Source organism: Carassius gibelio, chromosome B5 (genome assembly GCF_023724105.1).
Source record: "Carassius gibelio isolate Cgi1373 ecotype wild population from Czech Republic chromosome B5, carGib1.2-hapl.c, whole genome shotgun sequence".
Lineage (NCBI taxonomy): Eukaryota > Metazoa > Chordata > Actinopteri > Cypriniformes > Cyprinidae > Carassius > Carassius gibelio.
In genome coordinates, this window is record NC_068400.1 from 25,326,639 (window position 1) to 25,350,410 (window position 23,772).

Sequence of the window (23,772 nt, forward strand, 5' to 3'; positions counted from 1 at the left end):
CTTTTTCTTTCAGATAAAATGTGGAGGAAAACAAGATAACGTTTAACTTATGTATTTATATATATATATATATATGTTAGTTCTTTCCACCGAATGAATGTAGCTAAATCGTGACAGAACTTATTTATGCTCTTTGAATGAACAATGCTAACATATTGCACAACTTTCCATTCATTCATCATTTAAATGTGGCAGTAACATAGAGACAGCTGTAGAGCTGCTGTTTGGATGTCACATGGAAGCTATTACATCTCTCCACTCCCCAAATATTCACATTGCCTCAACAAAATGGAAAGGACAGTTTTTTTTTCCTCCTTTGTCTTGCTGGTTATTTTCCCCTGGTCTATGATGAATTACGAAAGAAGAGGGGTTAAACACACACACACAAATTCAAATAAAACATTTAGGGTCAGTAAGTTTTTATATAGCTGAACGTATACTTTTAAAAAAGTAAACATTAAAATTGATAGAAATTAAATATCTTTTAAATAAATGCTTTAATTATTCATCTCGAACTCTTGAGAATGATTATGTTTTCTACAAAAATTAGCAGCACAGCTGTTTCCAACATTAGTGATAATAGAAAAATGATGTGCAACAAATCATATTAGTATGATCTCAGAAGGATGATGTGACACTGTAGACTGGAGTAAGGGCTGATCATGAAAATTCAGCTTTGCATCACAGGAATAAATTACATTTTTAAAATACATTGAAGTCGAAAGATAATATTTTAAATAGTAATATTTTATTAGGAAATAATAAAATAATATTCATGAAATGTTCATTGATCATCGTAATATTTTTTTAACAAATCCAACAATGGTGAGCCTAAAAATTTAAAATCTCACTGACCCCAAACTTTTTAACATCTTAACTCCTCCATGAGATGAAATCATTGTTTGTTAGAACATCTCCGATAGAAAAACATCTAACTGACACTAAAAATTGAAGAAGCATCGTTAACGTTTTAATTCGGTTCAATCATTTCCAGAAATACAAATAAATATACAAGTAGACTAATTCATATCACTACCAAAGATTAGACAACAGAAACATTTTAAAGAATCATTTTACAAAACAGAGACCAAACAACTTGAAAATTAAATGTGGCCATTAGACAGTAAATAGAATTTAAATGTGTTTTCTTTTGCAAAAGTGATTTTAACTGATTTAGATTTTCATACAGAGAAGCTTTCATTGCAGAAAATTCAAAATAATATGTATGTGATACTGTGGTGATCCATTGGAAGTGAAAACTAAAATCTCTTAACTGTTCATTTCCCTTTGCTTAGTTCGTGATTAAGTGAGATCCAGACCACCAACAACTTTAAATGGAAATGGTGAATTAACCTTTACCTACCAAAGCATGTAAATACAGTGAACCACAGAAAAATAAATCTTTCCGGCCCTTATTTGTGAAGCCTTGCCCATCATCTCAAAACACGTGTCTCTAAGCTGTGAAAGCATTATTAGCAGTGACAGCATCTGTTTTATTCAAACAGCCTGGAAGCCTGCAACTTCCAAAATAAATACACTGACTCTGAACGTGAATGTCTGCACATCATGTGATCCAGGTGATCGTCACATACTGTAATAAGCAACAAAACCGGTCGCATGCACTGTCTGTTTCATATATACAAAAACAACGAAACTGCTCCAAAAAAATTGTTTTTGGAGGGATCTAAAAGCACAGCTTCGAAAACAATCCTTCCTTTCACAAAACTAAATTAGGGTGACCACATGTCCTTTTTCCTGGACATGTCCTGGCCAGGATTTCTAAATTGCCTAAAATGTCTGGGTTTTGGCTTGTTTTCCAGTGGACGTGCTCTCTGCGGTCTTCATACATTGCTTTGACCGTTCTCTGTAGATCCCACCTTCTCGCATGCCACGATTGGTCGATTATGTACACTGCCTGCACGCTATTGGTCATTACCTTCAGCTGGTATAAAAACAATAGGAAAACAAAGCCCAAACCAAGACATTTTTTGGTAATTTAGAAATCCTGGCCAGGGCGTGTCCGGGAAAAAGAGGACGTATGGTCACCCTGACTAAATATTCCTCATAATCTCTTCAGTCACACCATACAACTGAGCAATTCTTCAGGTGACAGCACAATATGGTTTCATTTTATTACTATTAAGAAAGAATCTTGTGATTCATATCCTGTCACACAAGCAAGCCCAGAGGTTTGAGGCTTCAGTCATGTAAACTAGCAGTGCTTCACAAACTCCGGCACCTCCATGGTCATTTTTAGTTCTAGGTTACCCGGCTGCTCCAGGACAAACACAGGGTGGCAAGGCTGAGTGAAGGTGTGCCGAAAAGTGCCCAAGAGCTGGCCGTTCTGAGCATTGAAGAAGAACAGCCGACCCTGACTGTAGTCCAACAGAGTGCCAATCCGTGCAGGGATGTCCATGACAAAGATGTCCGACTCCACACACTCATGAAGCAGTTCAAATCTGCAGCTGGAGAGAGAGGAAGGGTTCATAAATAACAATACATATCATATAGTACAACACAATAAATACGTCATATATAGAAGAAGAAACAGAACAAACTGAGACAGACTAAATCCAGAAGAACTGTGGCAACGTTTCCGAGATGCTTCAGGAAACCTACCTGCAAAGCTACAGTACTGTTAAAAGTTTTAGACACTTGTGTAAAAATGCACAAGCGTCTAAAGCTTGAGTCTGTCTCAGTTTGTTCCTTTTCTTCAAGTGACTCCAGACAGACTGATGATGATCAGATCAGATCTCTGTGTGGAGCACTGACTCCTTGTGCAAACTAAAAGTCTCACTGGATTATTACAATGAATGTCAAAATTAATGTTTGGAAATGTAAACTGATATTTCCTACTGACACACTACAGCAAAAGACTGAAAGCTGGTTTTTAGCCTCTGAAAATACTAATTGCCTGAGACTTTTGCTTTGTACTCTATATACAGTTGCAATCAAAATTACTCAACCCCTCAGAGACCACATTACTTTACAAATACAAGCTTTTCTGAAGATCCAGGATAAAATAAATATTGCATCTATAACAGTTCACTGTCATATTAAAAGTGATATTTTCCATATATAATGTAATATTTTTGAGTTGTAATTTTTTTTAATAATACTGCTATGTCATAATTATTCAACCCCTATTCAACATTGGTGTTTTTAAATCACTTATTTGCATGGTGGGGAAACAGTCTCAAAACACAATTAAGCTTTTAGAAACTCTATTAAAAACAGAATTAGGTTGAGCCGTTACACATACAGTTAGCCCATGCATGTGTTGATGTTGAGTAGCAAAAATGTCAACAGAGATCTCACAAAAGCTAAAGAGAATAAATATCGTAGTACTTTAGAAAGGCTAAGGCTATATGAATATTTCCAAGACATTGAAAGTTCCTAGAGACACAGCTCTCAGCCTTATTCCTTAGCTTAAAGTGTGTTCTACCAGAAAACATTTGAGGGTGTTGAAGAAAAAGCACAATATCATAAAAAATGTTTAATCAGAGCAACTGAGAAAAACCCGCAATGTACAGTCAAAGACTTGCAAGATGACCCGATGAAAGGAGGAAAACCATTTCAAAACAGTGTGTAAGAAGAACACTAGACAAGTATTGCCTTCATGTTGAGACATATTGTAGAATACCACTCTTGATCAAGAAGAACAAAAGGCAGACTTGAACTGGATAAAATTAATTTGTGTAGACCTGTGAAGCTCTTGGAGGAATGTTTTATGGAGTGATGTGACCAAACTGGAACTTTTTAGAAGTTTGTCTGCTGCAAAAAAGGCAAAGCTCATAAGCAGAAGAACACCATCTCCATCCTCAAACTTGGAGGTGGATCAGTCCTGTTATGGGGTTTCTTTACTGTAGAAGGAAGTGGAAATCATGACTGTATGAAGGACATCATGGATTCTTTCAGGTATCAGGCCATTTTGACAAGAATTGTGATGCCTTTGGTGCAAAAACTGAAGCTGATGATCAATGGACTTTACTGCAGGACATTCATCCCAAAGTACACATCCAAATCTACTACTACTTGGTTCAGGGATCAGTCACAGAATGTACTTAAGTGACCTGTTCAGTCTCCAGGCTTAACTCGAATAGAAGAAGAAGAAAGAATTTGAATTTGAAGAAAGCAGTGGCAATGTGAAAACCAAAGATTATCAGTGATCTGGAAGCTTTTTCAGGCGAGGAATGGGCCAAAACTGCAGTATAGAGGTGACAGAAGCATCTAAGCACTTACAGACAGCTTTTATTGGTGATTTTAAAGAATAAAAGAAAAAAATTTGAACATTAATGTTTAGAGCCAATTTGAATTTTTATCATGATTCATCCATCTTCCATTCTCAGAGTCACTCAGAAGTGTATTAACAAACTTTCTCTAATACTTTACTGATGCCTTTGTTGAATTGATTTCATAAAATGTTGTTATCCGCAGCTAAATGTCTTGCAGGTCAGGGGGATTGAATAATTTTGATTGCAACTGTATGTACTGTTTTTACTGCATTTTTGAACTCTCAAAAATATTACAAATTTTAACAACCTCAAACCTTTTTCTCACATGTTGTGCAGATGCACTCATAAAATTGTTCTTTCCATTGGCAAGCACCCTAGGTGCTGATTTGCAAAAATCAGAGATAACTTTTTTTTATACCAAAGTGGTATTTTGATTCTTTTTGAAGGCACCAGTTAATTCACTTCCATAATTGCTAAAGAGTCTTAATTACTCAGTGTTTCCACAGTTTGGAACGGTACTCCAAAATGACCTGCAAGGTTGTTTATTTAAACTGTAATAATGAGCAACGAATAAATAAACACACTTTTCTAGCTGGACAGAGTTTTAAATGTTACTGGTCCAGAAAAAAATACAAATAAATCCATGACCTTTACATGTAATGGATATCCTCTTTGGGATAATGAAACGCATGCACAACTACATGCAAGTGCATGACATGAAAGGGATACCTTATAGATGTAGGTACACAGTGCAGACACCAGGAGGCACTGTTCTCCCCCAGAGTGCTGGTTTGAGATACATTTGGATATGCAATGCCAATGCGGTAGGCTTTGCACTTTGACACCTCCGTCTCCCAGTAGTAATGTCCAAGAGAAGGTAAAAGCTCAGCCATAACAGCTGGACATCTGGGATCAAGTTAATTAACATACATAAGCATTTGCTGTAAATCAAGACAATTGTGCATCACTGAAAACAGCAAATGTCAGGCAGTTTGAAGTTGCAAATGAACTTATTTTTCTACGTATAAAGTATGTATCTACAATGTTAGTTTTGTAATAGTGAAAACAATTGTTTAAGGCACTTACTCTATGACAGAAGACATTTCATTGTAGACGTCATGTGGGTACTCTACTGAGTTCCTGTCCTCTGAAACCTTCAGCACTGAGTTGGCTGTTTCGCTGAGGAAGTGTAACCTTGTACCTTAACATACAACAACCAATTACCAAAAAACAGAATGAACATCATTTGGAAAGTAACAAATTAGTGATGCTGTCAAATATTGCCATGCTTCTCTTGTTATGACTGGATTTTGTCCATGGAACTGTGTAAAGAACAGGTAAATGTGACTGCACTTTAATAGGAATAATATGATATGAGAATCTTAGACTGATGTTGTAATAGCAGTGAATCTGACCTCTGGTTGAGATGAGGGCTGCCTCGCTCTGTTCACTGGCCCCTCCGGCATTCACTGATTTGATATAGAAGAGGTAATTTTCATTGGGCTGAAGGAGGACCCTCTGCTCATAGCCTTTTATCCCAGATATGGATCTGTGTAGGGACAGACTGTTTTCATTAAGCGCACATTTAACCTCTCTTTACCCTGCTTGGATGTGCACACTTGAGAAACCTCATCTGAGTGTTCAGTGGATTTGACTATACAATTGTGAATGTTTTTTCTTCCCTAATGTGATGTGATGTGATAATAATATAATATAATATAATTACGGTGCCCGTAAAGTGACTTGTTCAGTTTAATTAGTTTTGTCATGGCCACGAAATAATAACTCGTGGGAACTTGATAATATGTTGTGGCCACGGGATATTAATTTGTGGGAACGTCATATTAACTCGTGGCCACGACACGACATCCTTATGTCGTGGCCTCGAGATGCTATGTTGAGGGAACAACATCCATTTCTCGTGGCCACGACTTCTTATGTTGAGGGAACGACATGTTTTTCTCGTGGCCACAAGTTTAATGCATAAACAAACCTGCGTGACCATAGCAACCCAGAATTAGGCCTACCAGAGATGGATTCATTCATATTTTATTTTGAATTAAGGAATTATTATATTATTTATACATATAAAATGTATGCATTTATGACATTTTATGTTAATGTCGAGCATTTACAGTATGCTATTATTTACAAAAGTATTCAGAATGTTAAGTAAAGAGATCGAAATTGAAGCAAAAAAAAAAAAAATCAATATAAACGAAATAAAAAAAATATAACCAATAATATAAGGCTAATAATAATAATAATGTAAACATATTACGTGGGAAATACTATCAGTTAATGGACTTACAAGACTGTAGGATGGATAAAAAAAGTTTTTATATTTTATTATGCACGTCATATTTATTTATGATAAACTTCATTTGAATGCTGACGATCGCATGTAATACAGACCGGTAGCCAGAGCATATGGTTAATATAATAATTACTTAAATCAAAATAAAATATGAACTTGTGGCCACGAGAAAAACATGTCGTTCCCTCAACATAGCATTTCGAGGCTACGACATAAGGATGTCGTTACCTCGACAAAATGATCTCGTGGCCACGACATAATATGATATTCCCACGAGTTAATATGACGTTCCCACAAATTAATATCCCGTGGCCACAACATATTATCAAGTTCCCACGAGTTATTATTTCGTGACCACAACAAAACTAAGTAAACTGAACAAGTCACTTTACGGGCACCGTATATAATATAATAAACAATATATTATTTTATAAATGATATAATAAAAATATTAATTTTAATCTGGGTTAATATAGTTAACTAATATAGTTAAATCTTTAATTACATGTAATAAAATTTGAAATCAAATGAAACAGAAATGATTTAATTTCAACTATTTGTTTAATAATTTAACTTGATGACTAAATAACTCAAATTAAAATAAAAATGTAATAAAACTGTACTGACCCCTAAATTAAATAAAATGTCAAGAACACACAACAAAATTGCTTAAACTTTTAGGTAAAATTAAAAGACAGAAAATACAAAAATAAACTAATTGAAAATATGAATAAAAACTATAATAGTATCTCAAATATTGAATTAACACTGGCTGGAACTGTCAATTCATGGTGACTTAAAAATAAAATAAAAATGATCATAACATTATTAACCAAAACATGAAAAAACAATGGTATCATATTTGTCCCTAGTTCTGTAAATGCTTGTACAGAGAGCTGAGGATAAGAGCGGTTAACTGTACCTCAGGCCCTCTCTCTCACATGCGTATTGGCGGCAGTACTCCAGTGTGAAGCTGTCCACAGCGCTGGGCTGAACGGCGCTCCAACGCAGCGTGGCCGTGTCCCACAGCACGGTGCACTGTTCTGTCTGGATCACCGGGACAGAAGGAGCTGAGCAAACACAGTGAAATGAGTTACCGATCACAAATATACCAACTGCTAATCCCAGGTTTGGTTTGCTAATGTGAACACTACAAATTTAATCTGGATTAAAAACACTTACATTTTGCATTCTCATTCAGTGTTAGTGATCTCGTAAAGTAAAAATCTCCACATGGTCATCTCGTTATAAATTAATATTTAATGACATACATACATATGGCAGCATGACCTCTTGCTCTCAAAAAACATCAGGCGAGTCAGAGGGGATTTACACGATGGGCGACTGACCGGTTCTGAAGGGTAGTCTCTCACTCGGCATGCTGCAGCCTGTGTAGTTCACCGCCATCACCCACACTTTATAACACTTATCCGGTTCCAGCTCTTCTAGATTACAGTAGCTCTCCTTCACAGTCACCCTGTATTCCTCTGAGATCGCTGTAGATTCAATTACATTTAACACACTTTAACTGAAGCACAGAGCTCATCTGAGCATCCCACTGACACAATTTTACATACTAATAAGTGTTTTTATTAGTCAGACTGGCATATTTTTATGCCAGTGGCAAATGGATGGTTTATGCTGAAAAATATTCACATTTTGAAAAATGTTTCAACATATTTGTGGCCATGGAGCACAAAACCAGTCGTAAGTTGCTGGGGTATACAGGTCCTTAACAAAAAATTAGCATATTGTGATAAAAGTTCATTATTTTCCATAATGTAATGATAAAAATTAAACTTTCATATATTTTAGATTCATTGCACACCAACTGAAATATTTCAGGTCTTTTATTGTTTTAATACTGATGATTTTGGCATACAGCTCATGAAAACCCAAAATTCCAATCTCAAAAAATTAGCATATTTCATCCGACCAATAAACAAAATCATCAGTATTAAAACAATAAAAGACCTGAAATATTTCAGTTGCTGTGCAATGAATCTAAAATATATGAAAGTTGAATTTTTATCATTACATTATGGAAAATAATGAACTTTTATCATAATATGCAAATTTTTTTAGAAGGATCTGTATTTGTAGCAATAACCAAAAATATATTATATGGGTCAAAATGATAGATTTTTCTTTTAATGCCAAAAATCATTAGGCAATTAAGTAAAGATCATGCTCCGTGAAGATATTTCCTACCGTAAATATATTAAAACTTCATTTTTAATTAGTAATATGCATTGCTAAGAATGAATTTGGACAAGTTTAAAGGCAATTATTTTTTTTTGCACCGTCAGACTCCAGATTTTCAAATAGTTGTATCTCAGCCAAATATTGTCCAATCCTAACAAACCTTTCAGAAAGCTTTCAGATGATGTATAAATCTCAATTTCGAAAATTTACCCTTATGACTGGATTTGTGTTCCAGGGTCATATAGCATGGACCAAAACAACACTGGGCCCCATATATATGTATATATATATATATATATATATATATGTATATATATATATATATATATATATATATATATATATATATATATATATATATATATACACATATATATATACATATATATATATATATATATACCATATATATATATATATATATATATATATATATATATATATATATATATATATATGGTACTGTGTTTTTTTCTTAGTGTGGATGGTAAAATCCCGTTCTCCCTTAATCTAACCTCCTTGTGGCTCTTCCATGCAGTAGACCTGGAAGCAGTCAATAATGTCATCCTCATTGACTTTCCAGTACACAGTAACAGAAGTGCTGGTCGCAGAATTGGCCTGTTGAGGCTGAAGATGTGGTTTTTGAGGCACTACAAAATGAGTGATAATTCAAGTCAGTAAAAAGTGAAGGGTGTTTATTTGCAATGGAAATCTTTGCTAAGGCGCACCTGGAATAGCTTGTCTGTTTTTCCTCCCATTGCCTGGTTTGCCCTTGGCATAGTCCTCAAAAACCAGCAGCCCTCGTGGACCAAGTTCAAGTGACATGGTGGATTCCAAAGCTGTGTTCAGCCTATTTAAAAAAAAAAAAGAATAGAATGATCACTGGACGGAGACACTGAAAAACGAAGAAACACAGTTTATGACATTATTTTCATAGCGTGTGAATACCCCATGCAGTAAAAAAATTGATTTATATTCATTTAATGGCTATAAACACTTCATTCAAACATTGTTTTAAACACACCAAACTCAACAAGGCAATAATAACAAGCTTCTGTTTTGATTAATTTAATATTCAGATCGTTTCTGAAATATTGTAATAAGCATTCAGTGTTAGCAAGCCACTGATGAAACATAAACTCAGGCCGTTCAGTTACCTCATATTGATATCTTTTGATGACTGAGAAGGGAATGAATAAAAAATGGTTTGATTAAGGCTGACAGTTTTAGTTCATCAATAGTTCATCATCTCTTTTAACAAATCTTAGCTAAGCACTTTAAAATGCTTTCAGTCCAACTATGGCTTTAAAATCAATACATCAAAACGAATCTTTATGTGTGACCTACTTTAAGCGAGTAACTAATACACAACTGAGGTAAGCCTCACAGAAAGAAACTTAAGCGGGTCTGTCTCTTCCTCCTCCTTAGCTGTCATCTCCATCGTCTCCTTGGCCTTGTCGATATTCTCCTGGAACGAGACGATCTGGTCGTACAGCTGCTCCAGTTTGGCCTTTTTCTCCTCCTCCATGGCCTGAGACATCTCATTATACTGCTCCATCAACAGCTTCACCACCTCCTCGTTGTGCTCCTTTATGATCTTCTCGCAATCATTAAAGTTCTCCTTTGGGAACAGCCCAATAAACATGCACATAAGTTCTCAGTAACCTCTCTCGCCTTAATAGCATCCCCAAGCTGACAGTGCACTAACGTAAGCACTACAAAACTCTCACTCTAGATTTCTGAGTGCAAAAGTCGCCTCCACAATGCTAAGATGTTGTGGGAGCACATTTTCAAGCCCAGTGGTTTCTAAATCTTTTTTGACCTTAGTCTTGGACCTCCACTCTCCAACGTAATATTTATACAGTAGGTGTCGATGATATGACTTGTATTTTATATTCCAAAAAGTGAAAACCACAACTGGTAAAGGATATGTCTCATATGTTTAAATGAACACATTTCAGTGTAAATACCTCCACTGTGTTGTATGCCAGCTCAAGCTCAGATACCAAGTCTTCAATGTTCTCTGATCTTCCTTGTAAAACTGCTATCAGTTCACTCAGCTGATTCTGAAAACATTATCACACGGGACATTAATTAGACATCATGAGATCTTCTGAGATGCAGAACACAACAGGTCTAAATGTTCAGCATTTATACTGCATGATTGAGCAACTTCTGTTCCTTTCATTTCTCTTCTGGATTGTTCATACTTGCAAATGTCAAATCACATTGGTGTGGTCCTTTGGAATAAACTACAGATGAATCATGGAAACAGCTGTCTACTTTCAGAGCGAGACATTCAGAGCTTGCTATGAGTCATGACTCATCTGCTATGAATGCTGTCAAAGGCCAATGAAAGTAAGCAATCCTTCACTGTCTCTACCTGATGTATACTTCAAAATGTTTGTATAGACAACACATCTGATTTGGTTTTACAGCCCATTATGTGTTTTTATCATTTGGAAATATTAGACACTGGAAGAGTCCTTTATAATAAAACACTTGAGCAATCAGTGACCTCATAATGCAAGCTCTCCAGACAGGCCAGCTGAGAAAGATCAGATGTCAAGCAGAGGTCAGGAAATCATGTCTTAGCAATCTTAGCTTACCTTAATACTGTCGAAGGCCTCATCCAAAGATGCCATCTCATGGTTTTGATGCTCAGCCTCACTCAGCAGTACTGGGCAACGACAAACCAGGCAGAACGCATCCATTGGTTGAATTTCAAGTGCCTCTTGTTCATATTCTGCCATCTGGGCACTATCGAAACCCTCAACAAATTCAAAGCCGGTTTCTGAGGTTTGATCTGACAGTCCGACTTGTTCACGGTGCCCAGCCTCAGCTATAGCTTGTTCAGATTCTCTTGCCTCTTGTTCGGTGACCATCTCAAAATCAAGCTCCTCTGCAATTTCCTGCCGCAAATCTTGGTCGCAGCTTAAGGCCGACAGGTCCTCCTGAGGGGTAAAACTTCGCAGTTGTGAGAAAACATCTTTATTCCTACTTAGGCTTCCTCCTCTTTGTATATTTTCATAAACTTTCACACTATCCTTTGACTCTAAAGGTGAAACTCTCATTGCTGAGGTGTCAACCTCCTCAGCCGGAGGAGGAGGCGAAATGTGTTCTGGTAGGTCTGTTGTTTCTTCAATCTGTGCATCATTCATTTGTGCTTTCTTTCCTTCATCTGAAGTTTCTGTTGAGGGTAGAGGCAACATCTTGCTCTCAATATCTGTCCTACAAAGGGATGATTCTTTAACTGGGATCTCTCTGGTTAATATGGCCATGTCATTTATTTCACTATGTTCCTCTACCTGTACCTCCTTTGTTGGTTCAACAGGTGACATTTTTACTTTTGAGAAGTCCTGTACATCTTCTGTTACTCTCATCTGCTCTGTGCTTTCTCGAGCAGATGCCTTCATGTCATTAGCTAACAATAAGCTATACTCTTGTCTTGAATCAATAATTTCTTTAATCTCTGTTGTCACTCTTTTCTCAGCAGGTATCTCATTCTGAACTGTCTCTTTTGTGGTGCCGGCTTCCTCTGTAATATCTACCTTAATTTCCTCAACTTTCCCGTGTTTTTCTACCACCCCAGGTTCAAACTCAGGTACGTCAATATGTCCCTTTTGCTTTTCCAACCTTTGTTTTAGCACTGGTGCCTCGTTTTTTGGCCTATCTGTACCTGTGTCCGCTTTGGCTTTCTTGTTTTCTGCACTGAATTCATTTTGTAATTCCGGATATATTTTCTCCTCACTTGTAATCTCAGGTTTAGTTTGGAGCTCAGTGTTTACTGCATCTGTTTGACACGAATGTGATTTTTCTGAAGCTCTCTGAACTGATGTAATTTCAGACTCTGGCTTCATTTCAATTTCTGTTAACACTTCTGCTATGGCGACATGGGCCTCAACCTCTTGTGCTGCACCAATTCTGTCAAGTACTTGCTTTTGTTCCACCTTCTTGGGTACTAATCCTTCACTCACTTTATCCTCCACTACAGCAAGTATTTCTACATTTTCACAGACATCAATTTCCAAGACTTTAGATGCAGCAGTTTTAGTAGCATCTGTTGTGCTTGTTTCAGTCTCTTCTGAAGGCTTGACCTCTGCTTTCAAAGGTTCTTGAGTTTTAGGAGGTTCTGTTTCTTCTAACAGAGGTTCTTTGATACTGATGATCTCCTGAGAATATATTTCTGGCGGTTCTCGTTTTACTATGTCTTTATCAATCCTTTGAGTTATATTTGGCTCTGCAATTTTGTCTCGTGTCTTGGATTTACTAGTCTTCCCTTTGTCATTTTTAGCAATAATACTTGTCTCCTGAATGACATCAGCTGCTTGGTGACGTTTATCCCGACTGGTCTCAGAAACACTAATGTTTTCAACTGCATCATCAGCCTGGATCTTCTCTGAGCTCTTTGTTTCAGGCAGGATTTCAAATTCATCTTCAGCTTTAATAACCTCTTCATGCACTAAACCCTCAGGCACCTGAAAATGAGCCTTCTGAGTCGGACTTATTTGTTCTTGTCCACTGTGTTCTTCTTTATTGGTGGTTTTGCTTTCTGGCTCAAGGACTTGAAGCACTTCATGAGGTCCTGTGTCATCAGTGTCACTTTTGTTTGTCATACTGTCCTTGATAATGACAGTGACATCACATGGCTTTTCATCTGTCCTACTATGCTTCGCAACCAAGTCGTCTGATGTGACCTTTCTTCTAATGATCTTTTCCACCTCTGGTTGGATTCTTGGAGCACAGTGCCCCTCTGAACAACACCCTGTGGACTCACACTGCGCTTCACTTTCATTTTTATCCTGCACACATGGTTTTTCGGCAGTTACTTCATCATTTTCGTCTTGTGCTCTCTCTAAACATCCAGTGAGTTCAAATTTACTTTGTGACCATGCAAATTTCCCCCCGTCTTCCTGCTCCTTAGCCATAGGTACATTAACAACCACTGGGGTTTCATCCTTCAATATGAATTTCTCCAGATAACCATCTCCCTCATCCGAATCAGAGTATCGCCTTTTGAAAGACCTTTCGGAAACGACACTCTCCGTATCTGAGAATTCGTCTTCTTTCTTTCGTTCTCCTAATGCATCCTCATAAAGGTCTGAGTAATGGAAGGACATTGCTCGTGGCTCCTCAAGGAGAACTTGATCTATGATCTTTGGTGGTCCGGTGGGGAGATATATAGGTGTGAGGATACATTCCTGACTTCCAAATAAGACCGATCCACTCTCTTTCAGAGTTTTAGAGATCACTTTTGCCGTTCTTCCATTTCGGTCCTCATACTCATGGGGAACCACAGGCTCTGCATTAAACTTATTTCCATAGAACACTTCATCGAGGTGTTCATCCGCGATGTCAACATCACTGATAATTACAAAAGAATCTTCATCAATTCCTTCATCTGCTTTTGGTTCTTTCTGAGTCACTTTATGTTCCTCTGGCTGGACAGTAACTTCTGGTACAGGTTTTTCTGTCAGTGTAGCGCTATCTCCAGGCGCCTGCTCATCTAACAATGTGAATTTTTCAAGATAGTCCATATGAGTTTCATCCTTCTTTGCTCGCTTCTCAGCAGAGATCTGGGACGATTCCTTCAAGCTTTCACTTTGCTTTAATTCCTCAATGTCTGTCTCTGTGTTCCCAATATAATTGTTTGTAGCAACAGGGTCATGCTTATGTTTGGATTTTATCTTTGGGGTATCATCCAAGTACGTCAAATTCTCTGCCAGTTCACTGCTATCTTCCTCATCTACTGTAGCAAGCTTTGAAGGTACAACAATATTGAGTATTTCAAAACCTTCTGATATCAAACTAAAAAGATCTTGATCCTTGCTTGCAGCAGACTGACCATCCTCATTGTTTTCAGATTTGATATTCGGCAGAGACACCTCAGTCATCGCAGGTCTTTCCTCACCTATCCGACTTTTTGGTAGTCTGGTGCTCGACTTTTTAAACCGGTCACCCAGCTTGCCTCTGCTGCTTGTCTTTTTCCTCTTAATTCTGTCTTCATCCATTATGATCACAATATTCCCCTGTGTTCCAGATCCTTCCAGGCTGTACTGTTCAGACGGCGAGCTTCCCTCTGAAGCCCATGGAGTTGAGCATCTACTGGAAGCAGTCTCCCATACTATCCCACTGTCCTCACTCTGTACCGTCACCATGGAGAACGACGGGTCCACCATCAGGCACTGGAGTTTAGGCTTCACTGATGGATCTTGCACTACTTCCCTTAAACTAACCAAAAAGAGTTCAGAAATGTTTCAACAAAAGAAATGTGGTGTAGAATATTCTAGTCTGAGGCGTCATATGGCAAATATCATGTTTAGTGCTTAACCACACAAAAATAAGAAACTATCAAACAGCTAGCCAGCCAAGGAGAGAGAATTAGAGAACTGGAGAGAGGTGTTCAGCAGTACACACATCACATGTGAATCAAGTTGCTAGTAGCACTTGTTCAATAATAATAGTTAACTTATGACACACCTTAGTTGTTAGTTTGTACCTAAAATTGTTATCTAAATTACCTAAAATCTATATATCTATCTATCTAGAAAAATGCAGTGTGTAATTTAAAATAAAGGTAAAATGCTGGTGAAAAATTAAAACAAAAACATTCTTCATATAAACACAATACTGTGCCCTATTTATTTTTATGGACTTTTCTTAGACTTACAGTGTAGCTTTAAGCCTACTACCAATGCACTGATTTACACTGTACTTGTTAATAATGTGTACTTTTACTAGTTATTTACAATATATATAGGCTAAAATGTAGTTGTTAAAAAAATAATTCCATTTTGTATTTAAAAATATGTAATACAAATGTTTTCATCGGCCTATTACTTTTACAAAAATATATATTAAATGTTAATATTTATTTTTTCTAAATCAAATTATATTCTTTGCTAAGATTTTAGTCATTTTCAGTGTGTATTTTATTCAATGAATCAGTTTTGCGTCATGGTTACATAATGACATCACCATGATGTCACAACGTCAATTAGCAACTTAACCTAAAAATACGTTGCCAACACTGCCAAAACTGTTCCTATGGTTACCTCAGACTTTTTTTTTTTGGTTACCAAAATGTTGGAAAGGGTTGAAAATGCTAATGAACAATATATATATATATATATATATATATATATATAGGTTCCAGAGTTGCACTTGTCATATATATGGTCATGTATACAAATACATTATATATATATATATATATATATATATATATATATATATATATATATATATATATATATATATATATATATATAATTTTTTATTTTTTTTAACACAGCCCTTGGGGGTTTACAGACCACCCAGCTCAATCATATATAAAAAAGACCTAGCTTTTTAACTTTTTAACTCGAAAGCAGTCGCGGGAAACTACCTTTGATGAAGTTCCTCAATCTCTTCTTCGTCGTCGATATCCATTATTCCCGACTCCACCACGTCCTGCATTTCTTCCATCTCTGCCCCTGCCCCCTCACGTTCCCCTTTCAAACCACGATCCATTTTGAAAATCGAAATGTGGCAGTGTTATATTAAAATAAAAAGCGGTCTCGGAGAGTGCAGCTTCGCGTTGGGCTCATGTCTCGTTGAGCGCAGTTTGTCTTACTCAGCGGCTGCTGTAAATAGATTACAAATATTCTTGAGCTCAAGGCTGCGTACTTGGGAAAAGAGTCACAAGTGTCCCCGTTTTTAGTAACCCCAGTTAAGGATATTGTCCCATATATTTGATTTCCTTCTCAAATATTAAACAATAGGACATCGTTAACTATGTCTTGAACAGTAAAGCTTGGACGAATCTGCAGCGGTGTTCCCTGTAATATGAGACGCAGAGAACAGCACCATGTCCGTGAGGGACACGAGGACTCGGGCCACCGTAGTGTCAGTTTACTTTGACTGAGCTAATTTTACTCTCTGTCCCTTCCAGACAGCCATATTAACACCCCCAAACCCACATCAAGCTATGAATCGAGAATAACAACCCATTAATGGATGCTGTACTTCATTAAAACAAACAAAAAAACATATTTACCAGCAGTTAAAAGTGTTACTGCCATGCAGAAATGTATCCAATTTAAAAGTTCTCACCAACAAAACATGCACAAGAGACAAAAAACAAATAGTGACAAAAGGCAAATTACAGTTTTACATTTTAATCAGATAAATAAACATTTAAAAGACTGTACAAACGATACAAAACATGACAGAATATAAGAAACCAATAGAAATGTAGTCAGTGAAAATGTTCAGGTAAAAGTAGTCAGTTGGCAGAAAAAGGTGTTTTTTACAATTTGGGGTATTTAAGGAAAACAAAGATCACTGAAAAGTTGTCAGGATAATTTTCATACCATTTTAATTTGATTTCAGTGAGCTAGAAAAGGATTATATTGGCTAATATACCAAAGAAAATGCTCAGAGAAAAAAAAGAAAAGTTTTTGCGACAGCTAATTCATTATCTAAATGCAGACTGTGTACCATATGGGCAAAAGATACTGCTCATGTCTGATGTTTCATGTACAACTCAAACATAGACACTGATGTTCCTGACTAGGGACCAGATAATATTCAAGTCCGCTCAATGGATTTGGCTCAACACATTCCAAAAGATCCAGTATACCCAAAAGCCCTCTGTAAAGGAGTAAAGCATTTCTTCTGACAATTGAAGACTCCAGGTTTAATCCAAACTGTATGTTTATTCTTATCTGGGGACATGCTATCTTTTTGGTCTTGCATTTTTCAGAGGCAGGATGAAGCTGAGATCTTTTCTCAGCAGCAGAACCTGGTAGGACTGTAAAGGAACAATAAAAACTCATTAACAAACAAACTCAGTGCTGCTGCAACAGACCTCGTTCATGAATAAGATCAGAATAGTAGTGTTTTTCTTACTGATTTAAGGAGGCTTACCTCTGTAAATTCTGCTTTAATGGCTTCAAACTTAACCTTCTCGTGAACGGCTCTGGCTGTGTTTGTACGATCAAATGGTTCTTAAACAGAACACAAATATTCAAGTTCATGGAGACTGATAAACTAATAAAAACAACTGTTGTCCTTATGTACTCTTTCAGTACATGATGTACAAAGATTTTGGGACTGTTTACCTTCTACACAAATGAACTTATCTCTCCATTCTCTGCAATAGGTCTTGGGGAGAGTTTTTGCCTCACGCACAGAGATCACATGCTTATCCCATCTGTGGAAATATAACAATTAACTGTAGAGACATGCTTTTCAGTGCAATCAGACTTGTTTATTCAAAGAAGCATATGCACATATCTAGAGTGCTAGGAGAATTAGAGCGGGCCATCTGGAGCAGGGCCACATGCAAAGCCAGAATTTCACCTGCTGTTGTCAGTCTAGCAAAATGACATGAAACAGGAGCTTTGCAGGTGGCTTAGATTTAGGCAAGTTTTTGTAAGCAACACTAGCCCCTATCTATTACAAGTAAATCTAATCTGCTGTGTAAACTGGGATACAAATATTACATATTTGACTGACAATTACTTACCCTTGTGCTGTTCTGTGTCAAAAATGACCTGCACTTTTTTTTTTAAATAGCTTGCAAATCTCTCATTATGCTATATTATCGCCAAATCCTGGATTCAGTCTTTTTGTAAACTTGTTTTCTTTCAAAACAAATTTGCACAGGTAATTGTTTTTACACACTATTTTTGGTGGCACTGTCCCTGGGGGAGTTTATTGTAATTTATAACTTTGATACAATAATATACTAATATACGATAGCATTTGCAAAAAAGCCACAACTTTAAGGGCATAAAAAATTTGATTTTATAGAAAGATAGATAAATATAACAAGGCTAGAACATGACAATGATGTATATTTTTACATTAATGAAAACTTCTTGAGGTGGTAAAACATTGGAGAAAAATGCATGGATGTGCGTATGTTTACTTCAAATTTCTTTAGAGAGAAGTATTTTTCCTATTTTTAACCAAAACAGGGTGGTGTGAGCATTAGTGGGTACATTCGTGTAATATAAATATAATATATACTGGACAATAATATGGCAACAGAATGCACCCAGCAATCGATGTAGCCCAATAAAAAGAAAATGCTGTAACTGAGTGTTGAAACCATTTTAGAAATTTTTAGATTTCGTTCACTGACAGAGATATGCTGAGCCAGTCAACATGACAACTTCAGCTCTACACCGAATTAAGATTTTACCCATTTTAAAAAGTAAAATACATTTTAAAAAGAAAATCTATTTGTCAGCGTGGTCTATGTAGATATTGTGGTGGGCCACCACAAAAAAAAAAAAATAATGCATGGGAAACGCTGTAGTTTTCTTTTTCTTTTTGGAACCGTCTTATCGTAGGCCTCCTGGTCACTCAAAATCTGAGATTCTGAGTCGTAAGCTCAGTCGGAGTCTTACAATCAATCAGTTCCATAAAGAAATACAAAATCTGTGCTAACTGAAAGAAACCAAGTAAAAAGTAGTAAAAAAAAAATTTAATGCAATATTTAGTAATAATATATTGTATAACCAGAACTATATGCAATTTTTGATTGTGAACCCCACAAATGTGAGGAAAAAAAATATACCGTTTGCACAAAGTTAGTGGGTTTTAGTCCAATGTGATAACATTAACTAGCATTAACTTTTAACCTCTGCAGATCAATAAATTGGAACACAACAGGAGGGTTATGTGTTATAGCACTACAAATTCAGAGATAAGAAAATGAAGTGACCAAAAATAAAAATGTTTACCGAATGTTTTCTTGTTTTGCCTAAAATATAGGTTTGATCGATGCCAATGATTTATGCATTTATATAAATCAATAATGTTACTTACTTGAAAACAGTGGCATAGTACTTCAGGAAACCCAAGAGCAAGTCCCCCAGGGATGACTGGTTTTTAGACACAAAAGCCGGAATATTGCTTGGTCCACTTGGGACAAGATGAATGTCCATTTTAGGGTTGAAGCACTCCTGAAAGAAATGGTTGCAACATGTAAACTCTTTTAACAAAAGCATATTTTTATGTGTCATTTATTCATTAGGCAATTTGCTTACTGGATAATCCATTTGAAGGCATGGAATAACCGGTTCAGGAAGAGCTATACGAGGTTGAAACAATAAACATTTAGAACAACGGAAGCAGAAAAGCACAAGAAAGCTTGCATATTTTTAAGACTCAACACGGCTAATTACAAATGTTTAGTGTGTTAGACCTTAATCCAGAACGTTAGAAAAATGACTTACTCTGAAGGTAATGCAGGACCATTAGAACCAGCGTGTAGCTGCTCAGTGTTCCTCGGCTGGCATCATTGATGCGGTGATGACTGGCCCATTTCTTTATTACAAGGATGATAGGACGAACACGTTTTTCAACTGAAATTAATATATAAAAACATAAATAACATTTTCAGAAAGATTTAAATTGGGTAGAATTAGGTTTAAATTCTGAACATTTCTGATCTTACCATAGGCATATGTCCGCAGTAAGAAGGTGTTTCGGATACCAACAGTGTTGTTAAAGTTCAAGTCAAACTCCACACCACTGCATGTAAAACAATTCCAGAAAAACTGTGGTTGGCTGATGTATCGATCTTTTGCTTTCAGATGATACTGCTTTTCATCACTTTCATGCTTGCTACATTCACACTGCAAGCGCTGGTTAAATAACAGTTTACTACAATTCAAAGGTTTGGGTTTGGGAAGATTCAAAAATATATATATATATTTTAGAAAGAATTCAATTATACTTACCAAGGTATTAAAATTAAATATTTGTATTATTAGATCATAAATATGCAAAAAGAAAATTGGAATTTGAATTGAACATTTTAATATAATTGAATGTCATTTATTCCTATGATGGCAAAACTTAATTTTCAGCAGCCACTACTCCTGTCTTAATTCGAAGCATTTGAATATGCTGATTTGCTCATCAACAAATATTTCTTATTATTTAAATGAGGAAACAGTTGCTGTTTATTTTTGTGAACACTGATACAGTTTTTCTGAATTATAATACATTATTATGAATAGAAATTAATCTAAATCCTTTATAAAATCTTATCTTTATATATCAAAAAAAAAACTTTACTATCACTTTATCAATTTAATGCATCCGTTCTAAATAAAAGTTAATTTATTAAATAATAATAATTGAATGGTAGTGTAGATACACCTATTTCTGACTCCAACACAACACAAAAATTGAAAAGACCTACCTGACTCTGTCCCTGAATTTCAGAATGGGCACTTTAGCTCTGATGAGCTGAGGTCTCTCAATGTAAGCTGTGAAGCAGTAATGCCATTAGTGGATGAAACAAAGAGAAGTTTAGAGGGAAACGGCTGTATGTTTAATGATGCATGTAGGGCAAATCACTTACACAGTGTGTAAAACAACTTCCGCACAAGACTAAGAACATATACAGCATCTGTTCTGTGGTTTACCTACAAAGGAGTATGTAGAGAGTTATACCTAAGACAGCAAAGCCTGAACCATTAGAACTAAAAGCATCTTTCCTCAAGAACACACCTACCATTCCCTCTTCAATGACAAGACAAAGATCTGCATCACTGCTGCGACTACCAAAGCCATTTAGAGATGACCCGGCCAAGAAGACTTGTGCACCTAGAGTAACGTTTGAAATATTAGAACAAGTTCATGAAGAAGGCAAAAAAAAAAAAAAAAAAAATGATTAGCTCACCCAAAAATAAAAAATAAATGCTGAAAATTTACTCATTCAAGACGTAGATGAGTTGGTTTCCTCATCAGGACCGATTTGGAGAAATGTAGCATTACATCACTCGCTCAGCAATGGATCCTCTGCAATGAATGGGTGCTTCCTGAGATCTTAATTGATGGACTGGATGTGTGTCAATTATTTGTGCATTATTGTGACGTTTTCATCAGCTGTTTGGACTCTCATTCTGACGGCACCCATTCACTACAGATGATCCTTTGCTTAGCAAGTGACGTAATGCTAAATATCCCTAAATCTGTTTCAATGAAGAAACAAACTTTTGGATGGCCTGAAACTACAGTACACCCTGAGCAAATTTTCATTTTTGGGTGAACTATTCTTTTAAAACATGGCTAGAGAAGATCCCAGTCATAATCTCTGTAAATATGAGTGTAATGTACATGGGAAGATTGTCTGGATGTCCCTCTGCAGTGCTGCTCGGCAATGTTCCTTCTTCTCCAGATCATCATTCTGTTGCTCACAAGCATGAAAAAGGTTGAGAATCTGCTGACTTAGCTGTGGATGGAAGAATAATGTAATACTGAAAAATATACACTTTGCCGTTAACTTGTGTGTGTATATCGAAATAAAAGGTCATGTGACTAAGTCGGCCAGCATTCCTGGCTTTTATTTGTGAGTTTACCTTATCACTGACTGCTGATGGGTGAAAGGCGCTCTGATCGGATCCCTCTCTCAAAGATGGCACACAACCTCCAGTCTTGGAGACTGCAGATGAGCATGTGGGGACGCTGGGATTAGAATGACACATTTCTCTGCTTGACCCCGGTCCAGTCGCTGGCTGGGAGGTAAAGTTGGCATTTCTTGCAGGCTGGTTGTGAGGACCTGGAGAACTAAAGCACTGTCTCTTCAGGTCATTCTGACTGTGATTATCTCTCCTTCTCCTGCCACAGTAAATTACATTTTGTTAGAGGAAAAGAACTTAACACATCCCATTGATTGAAATCCAGACTAGTGACTTGAATTCCAGTGGTTTGTGGTCACGCGTTCAAGATGCCAGTGTGCTACTCACTTTCTGTTGCCTCCTTTTACATCACTTGGACTGAAAGAAACACCCGGTTGTGCCACTGGTGTCCACTGATAGGCTGGAATCAAACGAGGAACATTCATCGGTGGACCAATGAAGCTATGGAGACAGAAATGAAGAAATCAAATGAATTCACAGAACATAATGCACAATAGCAAAAGCACAATATCCACTCACTTTGTTACATTCAGATGGGCTTCAATCCTCTGTTGCTGGGACACGGTGTGAGGTAGAATCTGCTGGAATATATGTGCAGATTGCCTGTCTTTATGGGAAAAGACATAACCTCTAGGCAACATTGTCCTCCTCAGCCAGAGCAAGCATCAGCTGCCTTCAGCTTTACAAACAAAACAGTCAGTTTGGAGACAACAGTTCATTTTTAAATATGTTATCCTAACCATTTCCGTGATTTTTATTTTACTTAGAAAACGCAACAGGCAGAATAAAAAAATAAGTGTTATTTGCCAAAAAATGATAAAACATCTCAACACCCAAACACATTATACTGGAAATCTGCTGCCTTGATAGTGAGTCACGCTAAAATGTTAAATGAGAGAATCTGTTATCAATGATGAAATCACAAATGAAAGCAAAACATGCAGCTCTCTGGCCGAAGAGCGAGAACATAACGCCCGTTTAATAGCTTACACTACTATAACTGTTCACAACCAGCTTTAAAAAGTCTGTAATAATTGCCTTCGATTGTTGTAAGTAACAACTAAAGGAAGAAGAGCTCACCAGTGGGGCTGGCAGGTTTGGAAAGTGAGAGAGCAAAAGCGTGTGTAAAATATCAAAACACCATATCCTCTGTTTCCGGTTTATTGCGCTTGTGATTATAAAATAAAAGTCCCGTGCTATTGTCAGGACATGAAACGGTATACTGAGAAATAGCATTCATAAAATGTGGATATTTCTTTACATTTAATAAATGTGGATATTTCTTTATATGTCGTATATTTAAAAACAAAATATAGCTGTACAGTTTTTTTTCTTTTGTAATTATGAGGAAAAATGGGCCTGTGGTAAACATTTCTTTCTTTCTTTCTTTCTTTTAACTCGTTAAAGTTTATAAAGAAGGTGCTTTATAACAACTGAGGATCTGCTTGGTCATTTTGTAAAGACTATCAACTCACATCTTAGTGGTGGGCCTATTTTGACCAATAATCAATTGCTTTTATGTAACATACACAATTTATTTATTTTTTATTTTTTTACTGTGTTCAGTGTTCACAGAATTCCAGACCGT

General features: G+C 36.5%; 2 protein-coding genes across 2 annotated transcripts; both read right to left on the bottom strand.

Annotated features, from left to right (window-relative positions):
* Positions 1-948: 948 nt before the first annotated feature.
* Positions 949-16,591, bottom strand: cmya5 (cardiomyopathy associated 5). The gene is made up of 13 exons (XM_052557075.1): positions 16,145-16,591; positions 11,367-14,988; positions 10,728-10,823; positions 10,145-10,378; positions 9,915-9,937; positions 9,486-9,607; positions 9,273-9,407; positions 7,902-8,048; positions 7,475-7,622; positions 5,651-5,784; positions 5,322-5,436; positions 4,965-5,141; positions 949-2,465 (listed from the first exon to the last, which is right to left on the bottom strand). Exons 1-13 carry the CDS (start codon positions 16,267-16,269, stop codon positions 2,213-2,215), a joined length of 5,331 nt encoding a protein of 1,776 aa, XP_052413035.1. The 5' UTR covers positions 16,270-16,591; the 3' UTR covers positions 949-2,212.
* Positions 16,592-16,900: 309 nt separating this feature from the next.
* Positions 16,901-23,385, bottom strand: tent2 (terminal nucleotidyltransferase 2). The gene is made up of 15 exons (XM_052557113.1): positions 23,265-23,385; positions 22,704-22,863; positions 22,512-22,625; positions 22,125-22,383; positions 21,883-21,997; positions 21,278-21,369; positions 21,125-21,188; positions 20,963-21,029; positions 20,210-20,286; positions 19,989-20,117; positions 19,800-19,843; positions 19,579-19,715; positions 17,862-17,953; positions 17,668-17,747; positions 16,901-17,551 (listed from the first exon to the last, which is right to left on the bottom strand). Exons 2-15 carry the CDS (start codon positions 22,823-22,825, stop codon positions 17,477-17,479), a joined length of 1,467 nt encoding a protein of 488 aa, XP_052413073.1. The 5' UTR covers positions 22,826-22,863; positions 23,265-23,385; the 3' UTR covers positions 16,901-17,476.
* Between the last annotated feature and the right edge of the window lie 387 nt (positions 23,386-23,772).